Source organism: Aspergillus glaucus (genome assembly GCF_001890805.1).
Source record: "Aspergillus glaucus CBS 516.65 unplaced genomic scaffold ASPGLscaffold_6, whole genome shotgun sequence".
NCBI classification, from domain to species: Eukaryota; Fungi; Ascomycota; class Eurotiomycetes; order Eurotiales; family Aspergillaceae; genus Aspergillus; species Aspergillus glaucus.
In genome coordinates this window covers 890,152-905,075 of record NW_019170458.1, presented here as the reverse complement: position 1 = coordinate 905,075, position 14,924 = coordinate 890,152, and the positions used below count along the sequence as shown (strand labels likewise).

Below are 14,924 nucleotides of genomic sequence, written 5' to 3'. Positions count from 1 at the left end.
TTATTCACGCCGTTCAATGTATGCGCTATTGCCACCAGTCTATGTTGTTTCAAATTAAGACCCCTTCCCTTCCTGCATCTTCCGAATCATCGTACTCCTCTCCCTAATCTGATGCCCATAAAACAAAAACACAAAAGGAATCACAACACAAACCGCCTCAGCCATCCCCAGCATAAAACTCGCCCACTCCAACCCCAACCTCTCATACATCACTGGCCCAGCAAGCGGCAAAACAGCCCCCATAACACTCCTAAGAACCGTATTCCCCGCCAGCGCAGACGCAGAATAAACCCCATACGAATGCGCCAGATAATTATTACTATAGATAAAAACCGCCGCATTACCCGCGCCAAAAGGTATCCCCGCAAGAATGGGCACGACCCAGTGTACATTGGGTGTGGATGTCCAGGCGAACCATATCTCGCCAACGGCTAGCACGATGGCTCCGACGCAGGTTACTCGGACCATTGCTTCGGGTGGGACTTTGCTGGTTGATGGGTCTTTGGGGTGGGTGTTTATCCATTTGCGGAGGAGGGGCTCAAGGGTGATTATTGTTAGTGTACCGCAGCCTATTCCGAGGTATGCGAGGCCGCCTATGCCGGGGGACCATCCTCGGTTGGTTTGGAAGGCGATGGGGTAGGCCACGAAGCAGAGGTATAGGATGCCGTATACGATGGCAACGTACCAGTCCCAGAAGATACTGAATAGAATGTTAGATATGTAGATTAGGGGAGATTGTCATACTCACCAAATAGGCTCCGTAAGGAGCATGATGAAAGGACGGCTGATGTTGGTCCTGAGAAATGACAGGAACGGTAGGTGAGTATCATGAGAGCTCCACCACTTGAAATTCCCCGTTTCCTGCCTTTTCCTCGCTGCTCGCCCCGGAGAAGCACCGGCGCATATGTCTCCTCAACAGAGCCCACCAAAACCAAAGCCAAACCCCCCATCATCATAATCAACCAATTAGTCCACCTCCACCCAAGATACTCAAACACAAACCCCCCAATAATCGGCCCAAGCACAGGTCCATTTATAGGACCAATGGACCAGAACCCCAACGCCAGTGCCCGATGATGCTCCCGAACAATATCGTTAACAGAACCAGGAGAGTTCGACACCAGAGCACTGCCAAAGAAACAAGCAAAGAAGCGCGAGATCAGAATCGTCTCGATATTCTTAGCCAGAGCACACGGTAGCACGAAGATCGTAAAGAGTCCCGCGGATAAGAGGTAGACTGGGCGGCGGCCGAGTGTCTCGCTCAAGGGTGCTAGGAATACACTTCCTACGGCCATGCCCAGCAGGTATGTTGTTATGCCTAGGAGTCCGGTGATCTTGGAGATGTGGAAGTCGTCTTGTAGACCGGGGATGCTGACTGAGTAGGATGTGCTGAAGAGGCTAACGACTGTTGCACCGTAGCCCATTGCGAAGATGACGTAGAATTTGTATGGTAAGAACCAGTTCCGTGGATTTTGGGGGTCATTCTCGGTCCAGTTTATTTCAAACTCCGCCTTTGGCATCGTGAATGGTTGACTCGATGTTGTGTTGATATCTGCGGGAAGGCTTGGAGTAAGAGCCACATGCTGGGGACCTGAGTTGAGCGTACTCGATAGATACTCTGGCACCGTATGCATTCCGTGGTTGTGAATATTTGCAATGGTAGAGATAGAAGAAAGGCAAGGAGGAAGGGACTTGTAAAGGGTTTGACGACACTAGCAGAGAACCTTTATAGAAGCCCGCATTTATTATTCTATGTTATACGATTAAGGAAGCCATTATCCGTTTATTATAAATGCATTTCTACCTCTCCTTTCCTAGAGCCGGGTGGGATACCGAAAGGACGGGCGGGATACCATCGGCATCCCGTCAGTATGCCCTAATATGCTGCGTAGTGAACGCTTACCATGGACCTCCGAGATGAAGAATTTTCATCAATAAGACAATTTTAATAATGCTTAGGAAGGAGGGAAGAAAGAGGAAGAATCATGGTAATGCTATAAAGCGATAGTATAAATTCTTCATAAAACCTCTCCATCTCTGTACCTACCTTCTTCTTAGAATCATCAAGTCCGCCCAATACCACTATAAAACATCTTATCAAGTGCTCCAGCAGCCATGGACTCCCCAAATACAACTCTCACAGTCACCCACATTACCACGGCAACTGCCATCCTGAACATCGACGGCATCAACTTCCTAACCGATCCCTATTTCGGTACTGAAGGCTCTCACGTCACAGAGCTAGACTGGCAGAATGCCCGTTTACAGGAAGACTTTGGACTAGATGCCATTCCGCCACCGGTTTCCCTTGTCAACACCAACGGACCAGCACTTCAGCTCCACGACATACCGCCCATTGACGCGGTGCTTCTAAGTCACGAAGACCATCTTGACAATCTCGACCCGGAGGGACGCAAGCTACTGGATGGACGGAAGGTGTTTACTACCATGGATGGAGCCTCTAACCTGCGTCCTCGTCCTGGAGTAGTCGGTCTTCGCCCCTGGCAGACCGTGACTGCCAACATTGGAGGAAAGACTTTTCAAATCACCGGCACTCCCTGCAAGCATTTCCCGATTGGCGAGGTAACTGGATTTATTTTGGAGACCGACTCGTTTGGCACCGATGCTGCAACCGGGAAGCCAAACGCGATTTACTTTTCTGGTGATACAGTCTATATCGACGAGCTGAAAGAGATCGGGAACAAATGGCATGTCATGGCTGCTGTTCTCAATCTGGGGAATGCGACTTTCCACTTTCCGATTGGTCCTATCCAGATTACGATGAATGGTAAACAAGCTGCTCAGTTTGTTCGTGACATTGGCGCTGATGTTATGGTTCCCATGCATTTCGAGTCATGGGATCATTTTACTGAGTACAGGGAGGATTTGGTTAAGGTTTTCGAAGAAAAAGGGATTATGGATAAAGTGTGTTGGACGACTCCTGGTGTTCCAAAGTCTGTTTATTAGCTTGTACTCGACAAGCAGAGGAAAAGGATGATAGAAAAAATTCCGAACTGAACAGGACAGTGATACAAGCAATCATTTCAGTTCACTGTAAATAGTGCACCATCTATAAAAGATTTAGAGCAAGTTATTCTTAGTTCAAAGCTACGTAATAGAAACTTCAAGACAGCCAGATCTTGTATCTCAATCCCATTCAGTAAGAGCTCCCCAGAATGACGCCCTGTAGAAAAGAACCGATGTGTCTCTGACCCCCAAGCGCTCAATAATGCACTGAACCTTCTGATTATCGCCATGGAAGCTTCTAGTCGCCTTCTTCCGGACACCCACCATAATTGTGAGGGGATTATCCTCACTATTGGGGCTTGATCCACGCCGGTAACATCATACCGACATTATGTCTTCGACATCAAGCTCTTTGAGGATGGTTTTACAGACTTCATACCACACGGAGTTAATGCTGTCAGTATCCAAGACGGACGAGCTATAGAAATACTGATAGAGAATCTCATCAATCAGCTCAACCGAAAAATCGTCGCGCAGATCACCAGCAATATCATGGAATATCTGTTTCGTGACGTCGCACCATTTCTCGGTCTACGATCCTTCTTTCATAATGATAAGAACTGTTTGCACTGGAACAGGCTCGCTGTTCGCTCACGAAAGACGGCCAGTGAGGGTGATTTCAGTGTATTGGATTCCTGCGCTGGCCAGGATCCGGTCTACTTTCTCCTCGACGTGCGCAACTTCCTCCGGCGTATATTTATGATAATAGCCTACTCGAAGGGGCTCTTGGTCTGCCGGTAGGGAACACAGATATGGTCCACCAGCTCTCTGTCTAGACTGCAGGAAGCCATCTTCATCGACATGCATGCCGCTGGCTTCGACCAGCATGGAGGGATGGGTGGGCGAGTAATAGCCGAGTGCGTGGTCACTGACCCGGGCCATGTTGAAATCGTATCAAGTGGATGTTGATAGTAAGAGGATTGATAGGATGGGGTTTTATACTAGATTTGATATTGCAGCCTATTCACATTTAGACGTCATTTTTCTGACTCAATCAGTAAATACCATCTAGCTCAGGCTCCAGTTAAGCTACCCATTATTTTTGAACCTCACAACAAACAATAATAACCCTATCATAGCCTAGTTCTACAACACAGCTTCCCCCCAAGAGAGCACCGCCACATTTTCACGCAGGAAGAAGGTCAACTTCGATAAAATCGGTATTACTGGACGGCAATTTAAAGTGAACACGGAGCCTCAACTGTATCAATAATGATAATCGTTGCAAATAGACAGACCCTGCTGGAGGATTGGGTGGCGATCTGTGGCCAAGCAAATTGATATCTTTGTTAAACTATTTTTCCGATTTCTCCGTCGACACCATCGAGGGATACTTAACCATTCTCTTGTTACAGTCAAGGTATCAAGTTTCATGACGGAATTGTTTACAAAAGTTACCACCAGTGAGATTGAGGACTGTGTGCAAATAAGGGAAGGGCTGTGTTTTTGATGGGAAGAGAGATTTGTATTCTTGAATCACTTTGTGCGCGCCAACCGACCTCCGAAAAGGACGACATTGCAAAAGTCCTTCTACCGAGGGGCTGCATTGTTCCCGCCAACAGGATACAAAGGCTGCGACATAATTCTTCCAGCTTACCTGCGAGCCACAGGAGAAATGTCATACATATTAACCCAGGTGAAGAATTGGTCACATAACAGATGAACTAAAGAATTTCTGTCCATGAGGCAAACATGATATCTGGGAAATGGGGTGACACCTGGTTAACATCTTGGTGGAGCTCAACATCGATGAATGGACCATCCTGGAATGTTGGAGATTCAGGGACCAAAAAGTGCAGGTTTTAGGCTCCTGTTCTTGCTATCCTGTGTGACGGTATGAACTTTGACTTCAGTTCCATTGTCAGATTTGTATACTTGTCCGGATACAAAACAGGATTGACAGCAAGCAGACATGGTCTCTTTCACACTCATTAAGTGGAAGTAAGTGACAATGCTCTTTATGCAGCTCATGATGAACACCTATTTATTAATTCATGTCTGTTTAATAGCAACAGAGTGCCTGTTTGATTGGTTTATCATGGAACATGTGGAAGGAACGCATGTCTGCATATCTATGGAGTGAGTACTAGCGATAACCCACTGAATAACTTGTCATGTTATTGCAAGCAGTCAGAAGGGACCAAAAATGGAACATGTCAGTAATAGCCAACAGATAAGAAAAGTCCTCTTGCGGTTTGACAAGACCGATATGGGAGTTACCTTCATGAGAGACAAACATCAGCTACCCCACAACTAGATAAAGAAGACTGCATAATATAAATTCAGCCCGGAGTCAGTATTGAAATTCACATCAGCCAGCAGTACATTAGCTTGGGATTCGAAGTGGTTTCTACCATTCTGAGTGTCACCGTGAGTCAACTACGAGATGACCAGAAAGAACGTGCGAGGTTCTTGAAAAGCGCAAACAGGCAATTATCAGGCTATTTAAAGTCAAAGAGAAGGGTCCTCTACCACAGGAGGGCTTGTGGGGTTACATTCTAAAGGGAGGCTAAACATAGCATCGCTTTGGTCTAACTTGTTTTCATTATACCTACTCCTCAAACGACCACGGGGATGTGTACAAGATACCTGGTGCAGAATCTGGCAAGAACAGAGAATGACAGAGCTTTCTCCAGAAATCACCAATGATACTTCTACAGCTTTTGTCCTGTGGGAATGGAATCTCAGTACAGGATGTGGGCTTAAGCCGCACCACACAAATGCCTATAAAGACCGTTCATCGCCTAGATAGATTTCCTTTGCTTCTTCTTCCCCAGATTCGATATTCTCGTCGTTAGGCTACCTAGTCTAGATATGAATATTATTCGTTTTATCTGCTAGTTTCCGAGCCCGTGACACAGCCAGTCGTTTTTCTCCGTTATTCCTATCATTCCTTCTATGTAGACTGATGACGAATTCTACGAACGTAGGCCTCCTAGCATTTCTTATTCTATTCAGTATCATATTTTACGTGTGCATCAAGACTAAAGATCGGTGCTTCCATTTACAAGGCTCATTATGACGACTCAACGCTTCAACGCCGCCTCGGTGGCTGATATCAACGAACGCCCCATCCGAGCAAACAAGAAAGCGCTAGTGTGGCCACACATCCCATGGATAAAACCCCTTTTCTCCTGTAGATGAAATTCTCTTCTTCTTTTCTCTCCAGATTCGATATTCTCGTCGAAGGCTGCACTAGTTTAAATAGGGATATCATTTCGTTAGTTCAAGCCTGTAACAGACATGAGTTTCGCTCTTTGTACAGTTTCTATGTCTTGTCTTTGCCTCGACTTTTCCAAGTACTATCATAGCTAACTGTCTTCTAATTAGATACACAGTTAGACAACCATGGAGCCATATATGGAGAAAGAACTAGGCAGAGCTTGCTAGATATGGGCTATCTACTGTGTGTCGAGAATTGACGGGTTGTAACCCTATGCCAAAGACAAAGATATCAAACACAACTAACATCATCAACTGTCGTGAAACTTTAAATAGAATTTGATAAATGGAAAGCTATGATAGTGCCCTTTCCATCTAGGACATAGCATTATATCTCATTGACTATGAAGATAGGCGGGAGGCGGAGAGGACCAGAAAATGAGAGGTCAGCCATGGCTTGGAAAGAATTCAGACCTCTTGACCCTGGCATAGACATTGTCTTGTTCTTTATGGCCATCCCCATTTTCATCATTGTACAATTCTCCTGGATACATGCACCAGGTTCAACTTCTGTAGTCACTACCGCTCCTCTTATCCCAAGAACAAATTATGCATGCATATATGCATGGTTCATTTTGTAACTCAGAGAAGTCCTAAATGCCTCTTGTGGAGCAATGGGCTCCTTGAATATGCTGTCATCAGTCTTTATTATGGAGTGGTTATTGAGCAATATGTACATACATGGTACAAGGCTATAATTTTTCATGATAACGAGGCTGAATAGTACAATTAGTATTGGTCTTAACCTCACAGGGCAGTGATAGGCAGTAATTATTACTTGTAAAGTGGGCCACAGTTGTAAAACATAGACAATTTGCTATTCTATGGCATCACTAACTAAATCAAAGCGGTCGGTCTTGTGAGGTAAGATTGCAGGCTTGGCTTTGCACGTTTTATATGGCTCCCTTGCCAGGGTGCAGTGATCCTAGCCTGAGCGATCCCGAGTGGCTCCGGCGTGGTTCCCTGATCGCTCCGGGCACGCATCACCTTGCTCCGGGTACGCTCCGGGCGGCTCAGGGAGCCAAAAGCGGCGAGAAGTCGGAGCGAAAACGGAAAGGGCAAGTCTCGAGATTTCCGCAGCAAACTATCACAATAGTAGAATACTCAATGTATTGTTTGAAATGGGTGCGTTATGATCCAAGGGAGACAGTGTTGCTATCAGAAAGCATTCAGCACTGGTAGGTGCTATAATGGCCATTCCGTACTATATCCTGCACGTAAATGCGACATTCGCATGTCGAAAATTGGGCAATCCTCTGGTATCAATTACTTCTCAATGACCATAACCATGTTATATCCTCCATAATAATCTACTATCTCACATTAAAAGGTCCGATGTTGATCGTTTCAGAATTGATAACCCGCCACGCATTTTCATTTCCTCCCCGCTCCACTTAAACAATTATGCTTAAAGCCCGCCACCGTCTCACCACTTTCTTCTCCCACCTAGTCACCACACCCACAACCGCATCCTCTCCCTCCTATATCCAAGTCACCAACATGTCCGCATACCAACAAGAACGCTACATCGCCGAACTCGCCGTCCAGCGCGCGACCATCCTCACCCAAAAGGTCTTCCACGAAAAGGCCAAGGGCACCGTCTCCAAGGACGACAAATCCCCCGTCACAATTGGCGACTTCGGAGCCCAGGCCCTGATCATCCAGGCCATCCGCAAGAACTTCCCCAATGACGAGATCGTCGCCGAAGAGGAAGCCAGCTCCCTTCGCGAGGACAAGGCGCTGAGCGCTGAGATCTACAGATTAAGCAAGGACATTAAGCTGGAGGATGCGGAGAGTGACAACCTGCTTGGCGGCCCGTTGTCCAGTGAAGAGGCGATGCTCGACATCATCGACCAGGGAAACAGCAAGGGTGGTGCGTCTGGTCGCATCTGGGCGCTGGACCCCATCGATGGTACTAAGGGTTTCCTCCGTGGTGGCCAGTATGCGGTTTGCCTTGGTCTGATGGTGGATGGTGATGTGAAGGTGGGTGCTATTGGGTGCCCCAACCTGCCTGTTGATGACGCCGCGGCGCTCTCCGCGAACATTGGTGCCGACCAGGACGACGGCACTGGTAAGGGCGTGCTCTTCTCCGCCATCCAGGGTCAGGGATCTGCTAGCCGTCCTCTTGCCAACGGTGCGCTGGCTGAGAGCAAGTCTATCTCCATGCGGCCTTTGGCAGATATCACACAGGCTACCTTCTGTGAGGGCGTTGAGGCTGCTCACTCCGCGCAGGGCGACAATGCCGCTGTTGCTGAGCGCTTGGGAATCACCAACCCCAGTGTGCGTCTGGACTCGCAGGCTAAGTACTGCTCTATCGCCAGGGGTGCTGGTGACATCTACCTGCGTCTCCCTGTGAAGAAGGACTACCAGGAGAAGATCTGGGATCACGCTGCTGGTGATCTGATTGTCCGTGAGGCCGGTGGCCAGGTGACGGACATCTACGGTAACCGGTTGGACTTCACCAAGGGCCGGACTCTTGCTGCCAACAAGGGCGTTGTTGCCGCCCCTAAGGCCTTCCAGGACCAGGTCATTGACGCTGTGAAGGTTGTTCTGAAGCTGTAAAGAAAAGTTCATGTATGATCTATAATGAGAATCTATGATGATGAATGATATTTTTTTTGTCATGTCACGCTAGGTGCGCCTAGAAATACATTGGATAGATACAATATGCAGGGAAAATAAAAGTGCTTCAATATACATCCCAACGTAAAACCATAACCCAGTGTCCCAATTGCTCCCCGAAGAACAGAAAATATAGAAAACCGCCAAGATTACCTGATCTTCTTGGCCTTCAATCTGATCGTCTCTCCGTTAATGAAGATACCCTTGCCCTTGTACGGCTCCGGTCTTCTCCATTCCCTAATCTCTGCCGCAAACCTCGTCACCATGTCCTTTTTAACGCCCTCCAAAAGGATACGTGTGGGTTGCGGAGTGCTCGCCTTGACGCCCTCCGGAATGCCCAGCTCGACGGGGTGCGAGAAACCGACTTTCAGGTTAATGAATTGTTGGCCGGGATATGTGGGTTCGACCGTGGTTGCCGTGGATTCGATGCTGGCCCTGTAACCGACACCAACCAGACTCAAGATACAGATGTGGCCTTCCGCGACGCCAAGGATGTGGTTCTGTAGGTGCGCGCGCATGGTACCTGGAAGTAATAGCAATTGTTAGGCCGTGATCCGATTCCTCCAGTAATTCCGAAGTACATACCCCACATAGCACGCTGGTGTTCATTTTCAGAGTCCCTCACAGACACCTTTGCTTTCCGGGCAGCTTCATCATGGGCGACTTCGAGGAAGGGAGGGAGGTCAAGGGTCAATTGGCCTGCAACAAAAAACAATCCACAATTAGTCTTGTCCTCCGATGCCCGCAAGAAGGGAACCACAACGAACCTAATGGCCCCTTGATCTCAACCGCAGTCTTCGGAATCTCCTTTGTCCTCCCACGAACTTGCGTCTGAGGGAGATCAATAAAACTTAACGAAACCTCTGGCGGTACCGAGATCGCGGCGCCGCCAACTCGAGACTGTGCCGGAGCGGTGGTCGAAAAACATTGTGTGCGTCGGGACAGGGAGGCGGCGGGTGAGGTGAGCGTAGGCAAGGATCCCTGTCTCAGGGTATTCCGAGAGAGCTGTCTCAAGCAGATTTGGGGTATGGAGCAGGACATGGCGGCGGTGGTTGCGGTTGACGGAGCGTCTTGGGGTCTCCGAGTGTACGAGTGGATTTTACCTGGGTTTCCCAATGGGGATTAGTGTAGCTGCACGTGACATTTGTATGGCCCTGTACCTGATGCTTTGCGACTTCATCTCTTCTCAACCACCTTCATTCAGCGTGACAGGCTCATTATGATTGCTGCTTTTATTTGAGAGCTATCTGTTACCTTTTTCTTTTATTGCTCATCCGTACCAAGTAATGTAATATTTGCATCTTCTTTCTACTGCTTTTGTTGCTTTCTTCCTTCGTTTTTGTTGCTATAACTTATAAACCTGGCTCTGTTTCGACTGCTCTCATTTTATACTAATTGCAATCTCTTTCGTTCTTTGTATGACCCGAGTCAAGGCAGTGCCTGTCTCTTTCTGGCTTCTACCCCGACCTTAACAGCCACAATGAGGACGTCTGGGAAATCTCAAATCACCATGCTATCTTCGTTCATTCTCTTACTCACATATTTCTCCCTGATATTGCCTGTCAATTCAATGGCAGACGGTACGTGCTCTGGTTGCATCTTAACCCCGATCTCGCTGACAGAACGAACAGAGCTTTCTACGCACAATTCATCCAACGACATGGATTTGATCTCGTTCTTGAATACTAAAACCCAGCGACACGATGTTATATTTACGGAAGCAGTTAAACTGCTAGAGTCGATGAAATCCGCTCCTTCGTGCAACCGGCTCGCCGCAACCAAACTGGTGACGTCCTGTCAATCGATCAACGGCAAGGATAACGGTCTTGGATCGGACAACTACGTGAACCTCGAACATATTCGCTCATTATATGCTGCAAGGCTGGCTGTTTGCGAGCTTGATGGAGCTGGAGCATCCATTCCTGCGTCGTGTTCCCCGGTGGCCGTTTCATCAACTCAGAAGAGAAGCTTCTTCGGTTTCTCGGGTAAATATAAATCTCAGAACGACATCGATATACCTCAGCACCTCCTCGAATCTTGTCTAAAGTCGTTGGAGTCAAGACCGCAGTGGTGGACGTCTTATAGCAACAGTAGGCAAAACGCTATGGTGATATGCCAAGCGGCAAGGATTGAGGGTGAAAAGGAAGAACTGCTGGACTTACACAGACATATCATCGATGTTACGCTCAAACTCAACCATGGTCTTGAAGAGGCTTTGCGGACTGCGGCTGCAGAGTCTGCAGAGCAGAAGGCATTTGTTCATGCTATTGATACGATGCGGAGCAGGCTGACCCGTGAATTGGAAGACACCGAGATACGTTTCAAGCGCTTCATTAGTGAATTGTATCATGATGTCGAGTCCAGCGTCGAGTCTATTGTGTCCAGCGTAATGTCGGCTCTGGGAAGGGTTCACACAGGAACCGCGGCTCTCGAAAAGGTCTGGAATATGTTACTTTACTGATCGACAAGGATCTATCTGACGTGCAATAGGATGTCCGGAATGTTTCCAACGAGGTCGATCATCTGCAAGAGACTCTGCGGGCCGTCCACGCGGAAACTCTGGCAAGAAGCGAGCAACTAATGCAGGTACATCGACAAGATTCGCACGCCCAGATAGAAATTGCATCATCTCTTCGTTCATCCTTGGAGTCGCTTTTGCGGGGCGACATGGTTAGGCTGTCTCGGGAAATGGAAACTTTTGATACTTCAGTAGTGAGTTCTATCGTATATTGAGACGATGGCGACTGACCATGCAGGAATGGTTGCTTGGAAAGATGGGTGCTATTCTACACCAGGAGGCCAAGGTGTCGGAGGTTAGTGACAAAGCACATTTACATGAACAATTCTGACATTTACAAGCGCCTTCGAACCTTTGAAACATTACTAGAGCAGTCTGAGATGAGGGCTGAGAATCTGCACAGAGCACAACTGCTGCAATCCGAAGCCATTGTGTCACAATCTCAGGCGCAGGATAATATACAAACCGACATCCGAATCTCCCAGGCACTACTCGATAAAGTGACCGCCACTGCAGCCAACCTTCAGACTATGGTTGATGAGACAGCAACCAAATATCGAGAGTCTCCTGTTTTAGGCGGATTGAACGGGACCTATTCAGCTTGGACGGTGTGTGCTCTACTTTTCAGCATGCTTGGTGCGCAGAATCCGAAGTCTGCCTTGGCCCTGCTTTTTATCGGGATGAGTATGTGTTTTCTTGGTTTCTACTTATTGCTGCTAACCCATACTGCTCTAGCTCATCTCGTCGTGACGAGGGCCATCTTTTAATGGCTATGCCATTCATATTGACGTGTATACGACTTGTGTATAATGATGTATCATATTTTACGCGATATATTTACGACCAGTGACGACTGTACAACAAATTGTTTCATGTTTTATTATCTACGGGATTTCTGAGGGTTAAACTGCCGAATTCATACGATTTGCCTATTAATTGACTCAACCTAGAACCTAGGCAATCGGGATTGATCTTACTTCTATTTACCGTGACAACCATGCTAACGATGGAGCAGGGAGACGTGGCTTAGCATTAGACCTATTAATGGTCTTATGCAACGCCCTTGTTAACGCATGCTAACAGAGTGCGGAGTACCCTGCATTTGCGGGGAATACCGTAACCTGTGTATGTTGGTGAGAACCTCGGCATTCTACGATCAGCCATGAGTCTTGTAATTTTGAAAGGGATTGTACTCAGTCGGTAAGCCAAGATGGCCCGTTACAATCGTGATGCTCTCCTATGATTGGAAGCAGCTCCACTGATTATGCTCCCGGATCCACGGTCCATGCTTAAATAACACTGCTTGATCGGTATGACAGAACCAAAGCCCAGACAATCGGCATAGACGCTATCCGAGTTGTCCGCTTCCTGCGAGTAAGTTCACTTCTCCGATACATAGTTGCTAATTCTGAGCAGTCAGCAACCTGCAGATTCTCCGCGTGGGAAATTAACCCTGACGATCCCCGGATTTTGTCCGTGGAGACGTTCGAGTTAATCCACACTGCGTTTTTCCACACTGCGTTTCGGATATCCCAAACCAAGCATTGCGCATATCCTTGCTGCCTTGGTCGCTTTACCCTCAATCATGGCGTCAGTAACGGCTTTACTTCGGGAAATCCGTGCTTGGATTAATTGATCTCTTTATAAGCTTAGCACGGATGCTTTGTACGCGTACCTTGTACTCCGTACGCTGTACAGAGAAGTATGTCCGGTGAACTATATTCCGAGTACCTTGCAGAGAATATAAAATAACGGAGGCGAACCTTTTCATCGTCCGGCACTTTGGATACAGACACAACTCAATCGGGGTGATTGACCACTCACTATGGCTCTCCTCCGCTCTCTTACCCTACTGGCCATGGGCTCGTCAGTCCTAGCCAACCAAGACGCTTTCCAGTCTCGCTGTACAAGCTTTGCGGATAGGATTGATCTACCAAATGTCAAGGTCAACTTCGCCAACTATTTACCCGGCGGAACGAACCTGTCGCTGGCAGACAACCCATCCACCTGCGGTGAATCCTCTCAGACCGTGGCTGGGGATCTGTGTCGGGTTGCGATGGCTGTTACGACATCGAATGCCAGTGAGATTACATTGGAAGCTTGGTTTCCTCGAAACTACACTGGTCGTTTCTTGAGTACGGGCAATGGAGGTCTCGGTGGTTGTATGTGACGCCTGCATGTTTTGTTTTGCTCTGGGATTTCAATGGCTGACAACAAACAGGCATCCAGTACTATGACCTTGCGTATACCGCTCAATTGGGTTTCGCCGCTGTCGGAGCTAACAATGGTCACAACGGAACGTCTGGTGAACCTTTCTATCAACACCCTGGGGTTCTGGAGGACTTTGCCTACCGTTCCTTGCACACGGGCGTCGTGACTGGCAAGCAACTTACTAAGTTGTTCTATGATGAGGGATTCGACAAGTCGTACTACTTCGGATGCTCGACTGGTGGTCGCCAAGGATTCAAGTCAGTTCAGAAGTACCCCAACGACTTCGATGGTGTGGTTGCTGGAGCGCCGGCCTTCAACTTCATAAACCTGCTTTCGTGGAGCGCACACTTCTACCCTATCACCGGATCGCCGTCCTCAGACACATACCTCTCGCCATCTCTCTGGAAGGTCGTCCACCAAGAAATCCTCCGACAATGCGATGACCTAGACGGCGCTAGAGACGGCATCATCGAAGACCCCGACGTCTGCAACCCCGTCCTCGAAACCATCATCTGCAAGTCCAACGCAACAAACACCAACCGTTGCCTATCCGGCGCCCAAGCCAACACCGTCCGCCAAGTCCTCTCCCCTCTCTACGGCGCCAACGGAACCCTCCTCTACCCCCGCATGCAACCGGGCTCCGAAGTCCTCACCACCAGCTTCATGTACTCTGGCAAACCCTTCCAATACAGCCAGGACTGGCTCCGCTACGTTACATACAGCGACCCTAACTACAACGCATCTAACTGGAACGTCCACGACGCCACCGCCGCCTTGAAACAGAACCCCTACAACATCCAAACCTGGGAAGCGGACCTCACGCCCTTCCGCAGCGCAGGCGGAAAGGTCCTCGCTTACCACGGTCTACAGGACCAGATGATCAGCTCCGACAACTCGAAGCTGTACTACCGCCGCGTGGCTGAGACGATGAACCTGGCCCCCAGCGATCTGGACGAGTTCTACCGCTTTTTCCAGATCAGTGGCATGGGACACTGCCACGGTGGTGACGGAGCCTATGGGATCGGGAACGGATACGACGCGTACAACGGCGACAAGCCACAGGACAACGTGCTCATGGCGATGGTGAAGTGGGTGGAAGATGGTGTTGCGCCGGAGACTGTCCGCGGAGCGAAGTTTGCTGATGGCCCGGGATCGCAGGTGCAGTATGCGAGGAAACACTGTCGGTTCCCGAAGAGGAATGTGTTCAAGGGGCCGGGGAACTACACTGATGAGAATGCGTGGCAGTGTGTTTAGATGAGTGGTGGTTATTATTTTTATTATTATTATTATTCATACACGCATCTGTCAGCCCTATAGGCCGAGT

General features: G+C 48.4%; 7 protein-coding genes across 7 annotated transcripts; 4 read left to right on the top strand and 3 right to left on the bottom strand.

Moving 5' to 3' along the window:
• Positions 1 to 11: 11 nt before the first annotated feature.
• On the bottom strand, positions 12 to 1,520 carry ASPGLDRAFT_1513483 (MFS transporter; the record flags this gene model as incomplete). Its single annotated transcript, XM_022542238.1, has 3 exons — positions 12 to 700; positions 749 to 861; positions 897 to 1,520. 3 exons carry the CDS (start codon positions 1,518 to 1,520, stop codon positions 55 to 57), a joined length of 1,383 nt encoding a protein of 460 aa, XP_022402866.1. The 3' UTR covers positions 12 to 54.
• Positions 1,521 to 2,115: 595 nt separating this feature from the next.
• On the top strand, positions 2,116 to 2,967 carry ASPGLDRAFT_122536 (MBL fold metallo-hydrolase; the record flags this gene model as incomplete). Its single annotated transcript, XM_022540330.1, has 1 exon — positions 2,116 to 2,967. One exon carries the CDS (start codon positions 2,116 to 2,118, stop codon positions 2,965 to 2,967), a length of 852 nt encoding a protein of 283 aa, XP_022402865.1.
• Positions 2,968 to 3,517: 550 nt separating this feature from the next.
• ASPGLDRAFT_34066 (uncharacterized protein) lies at positions 3,518 to 3,909 on the bottom strand (the record flags this gene model as incomplete). Its single annotated transcript, XM_022544388.1, has 2 exons — positions 3,518 to 3,566; positions 3,623 to 3,909. 2 exons carry the CDS (start codon positions 3,907 to 3,909, stop codon positions 3,518 to 3,520), a joined length of 336 nt encoding a protein of 111 aa, XP_022402864.1.
• A 2,136-nt stretch (positions 3,910 to 6,045) lies between these two features.
• ASPGLDRAFT_73272 (3'(2'),5'-bisphosphate nucleotidase) lies at positions 6,046 to 8,811 on the top strand (the record flags this gene model as incomplete). Its single annotated transcript, XM_022549663.1, has 3 exons — positions 6,046 to 6,123; positions 6,293 to 6,326; positions 7,664 to 8,811. The coding sequence occupies 3 exons, from the start codon at positions 6,046 to 6,048 to the stop codon at positions 8,809 to 8,811; spliced, it is 1,260 nt and encodes a 419-aa protein (XP_022402863.1).
• Positions 8,812 to 9,020: 209 nt separating this feature from the next.
• Positions 9,021 to 9,912, bottom strand: ASPGLDRAFT_24311 (mitochondrial 54S ribosomal protein uL6m; the record flags this gene model as incomplete). The annotated part of the gene is made up of 3 exons (XM_022543376.1): positions 9,021 to 9,394; positions 9,457 to 9,570; positions 9,639 to 9,912. 3 exons carry the CDS (start codon positions 9,910 to 9,912, stop codon positions 9,021 to 9,023), a joined length of 762 nt encoding a protein of 253 aa, XP_022402862.1.
• Positions 9,913 to 10,100: 188 nt separating this feature from the next.
• Positions 10,101 to 12,400, top strand: ASPGLDRAFT_45206 (putative nuclear membrane fusion protein Kar5). The gene is made up of 6 exons (XM_022546191.1): positions 10,101 to 10,451; positions 10,503 to 11,308; positions 11,362 to 11,583; positions 11,628 to 11,684; positions 11,731 to 12,073; positions 12,125 to 12,400. The coding sequence occupies exons 1-6, from the start codon at positions 10,352 to 10,354 to the stop codon at positions 12,154 to 12,156; spliced, it is 1,560 nt and encodes a 519-aa protein (XP_022402861.1). The 5' UTR covers positions 10,101 to 10,351; the 3' UTR covers positions 12,157 to 12,400.
• Positions 12,401 to 13,173: 773 nt separating this feature from the next.
• On the top strand, positions 13,174 to 14,854 carry faeB-2 (putative feruloyl esterase; the record flags this gene model as incomplete). The annotated part of the gene is made up of 2 exons (XM_022542664.1): positions 13,174 to 13,551; positions 13,611 to 14,854. The coding sequence occupies exons 1-2, from the start codon at positions 13,215 to 13,217 to the stop codon at positions 14,852 to 14,854; spliced, it is 1,581 nt and encodes a 526-aa protein (XP_022402860.1). The 5' UTR covers positions 13,174 to 13,214.
• Between the last annotated feature and the right edge of the window lie 70 nt (positions 14,855 to 14,924).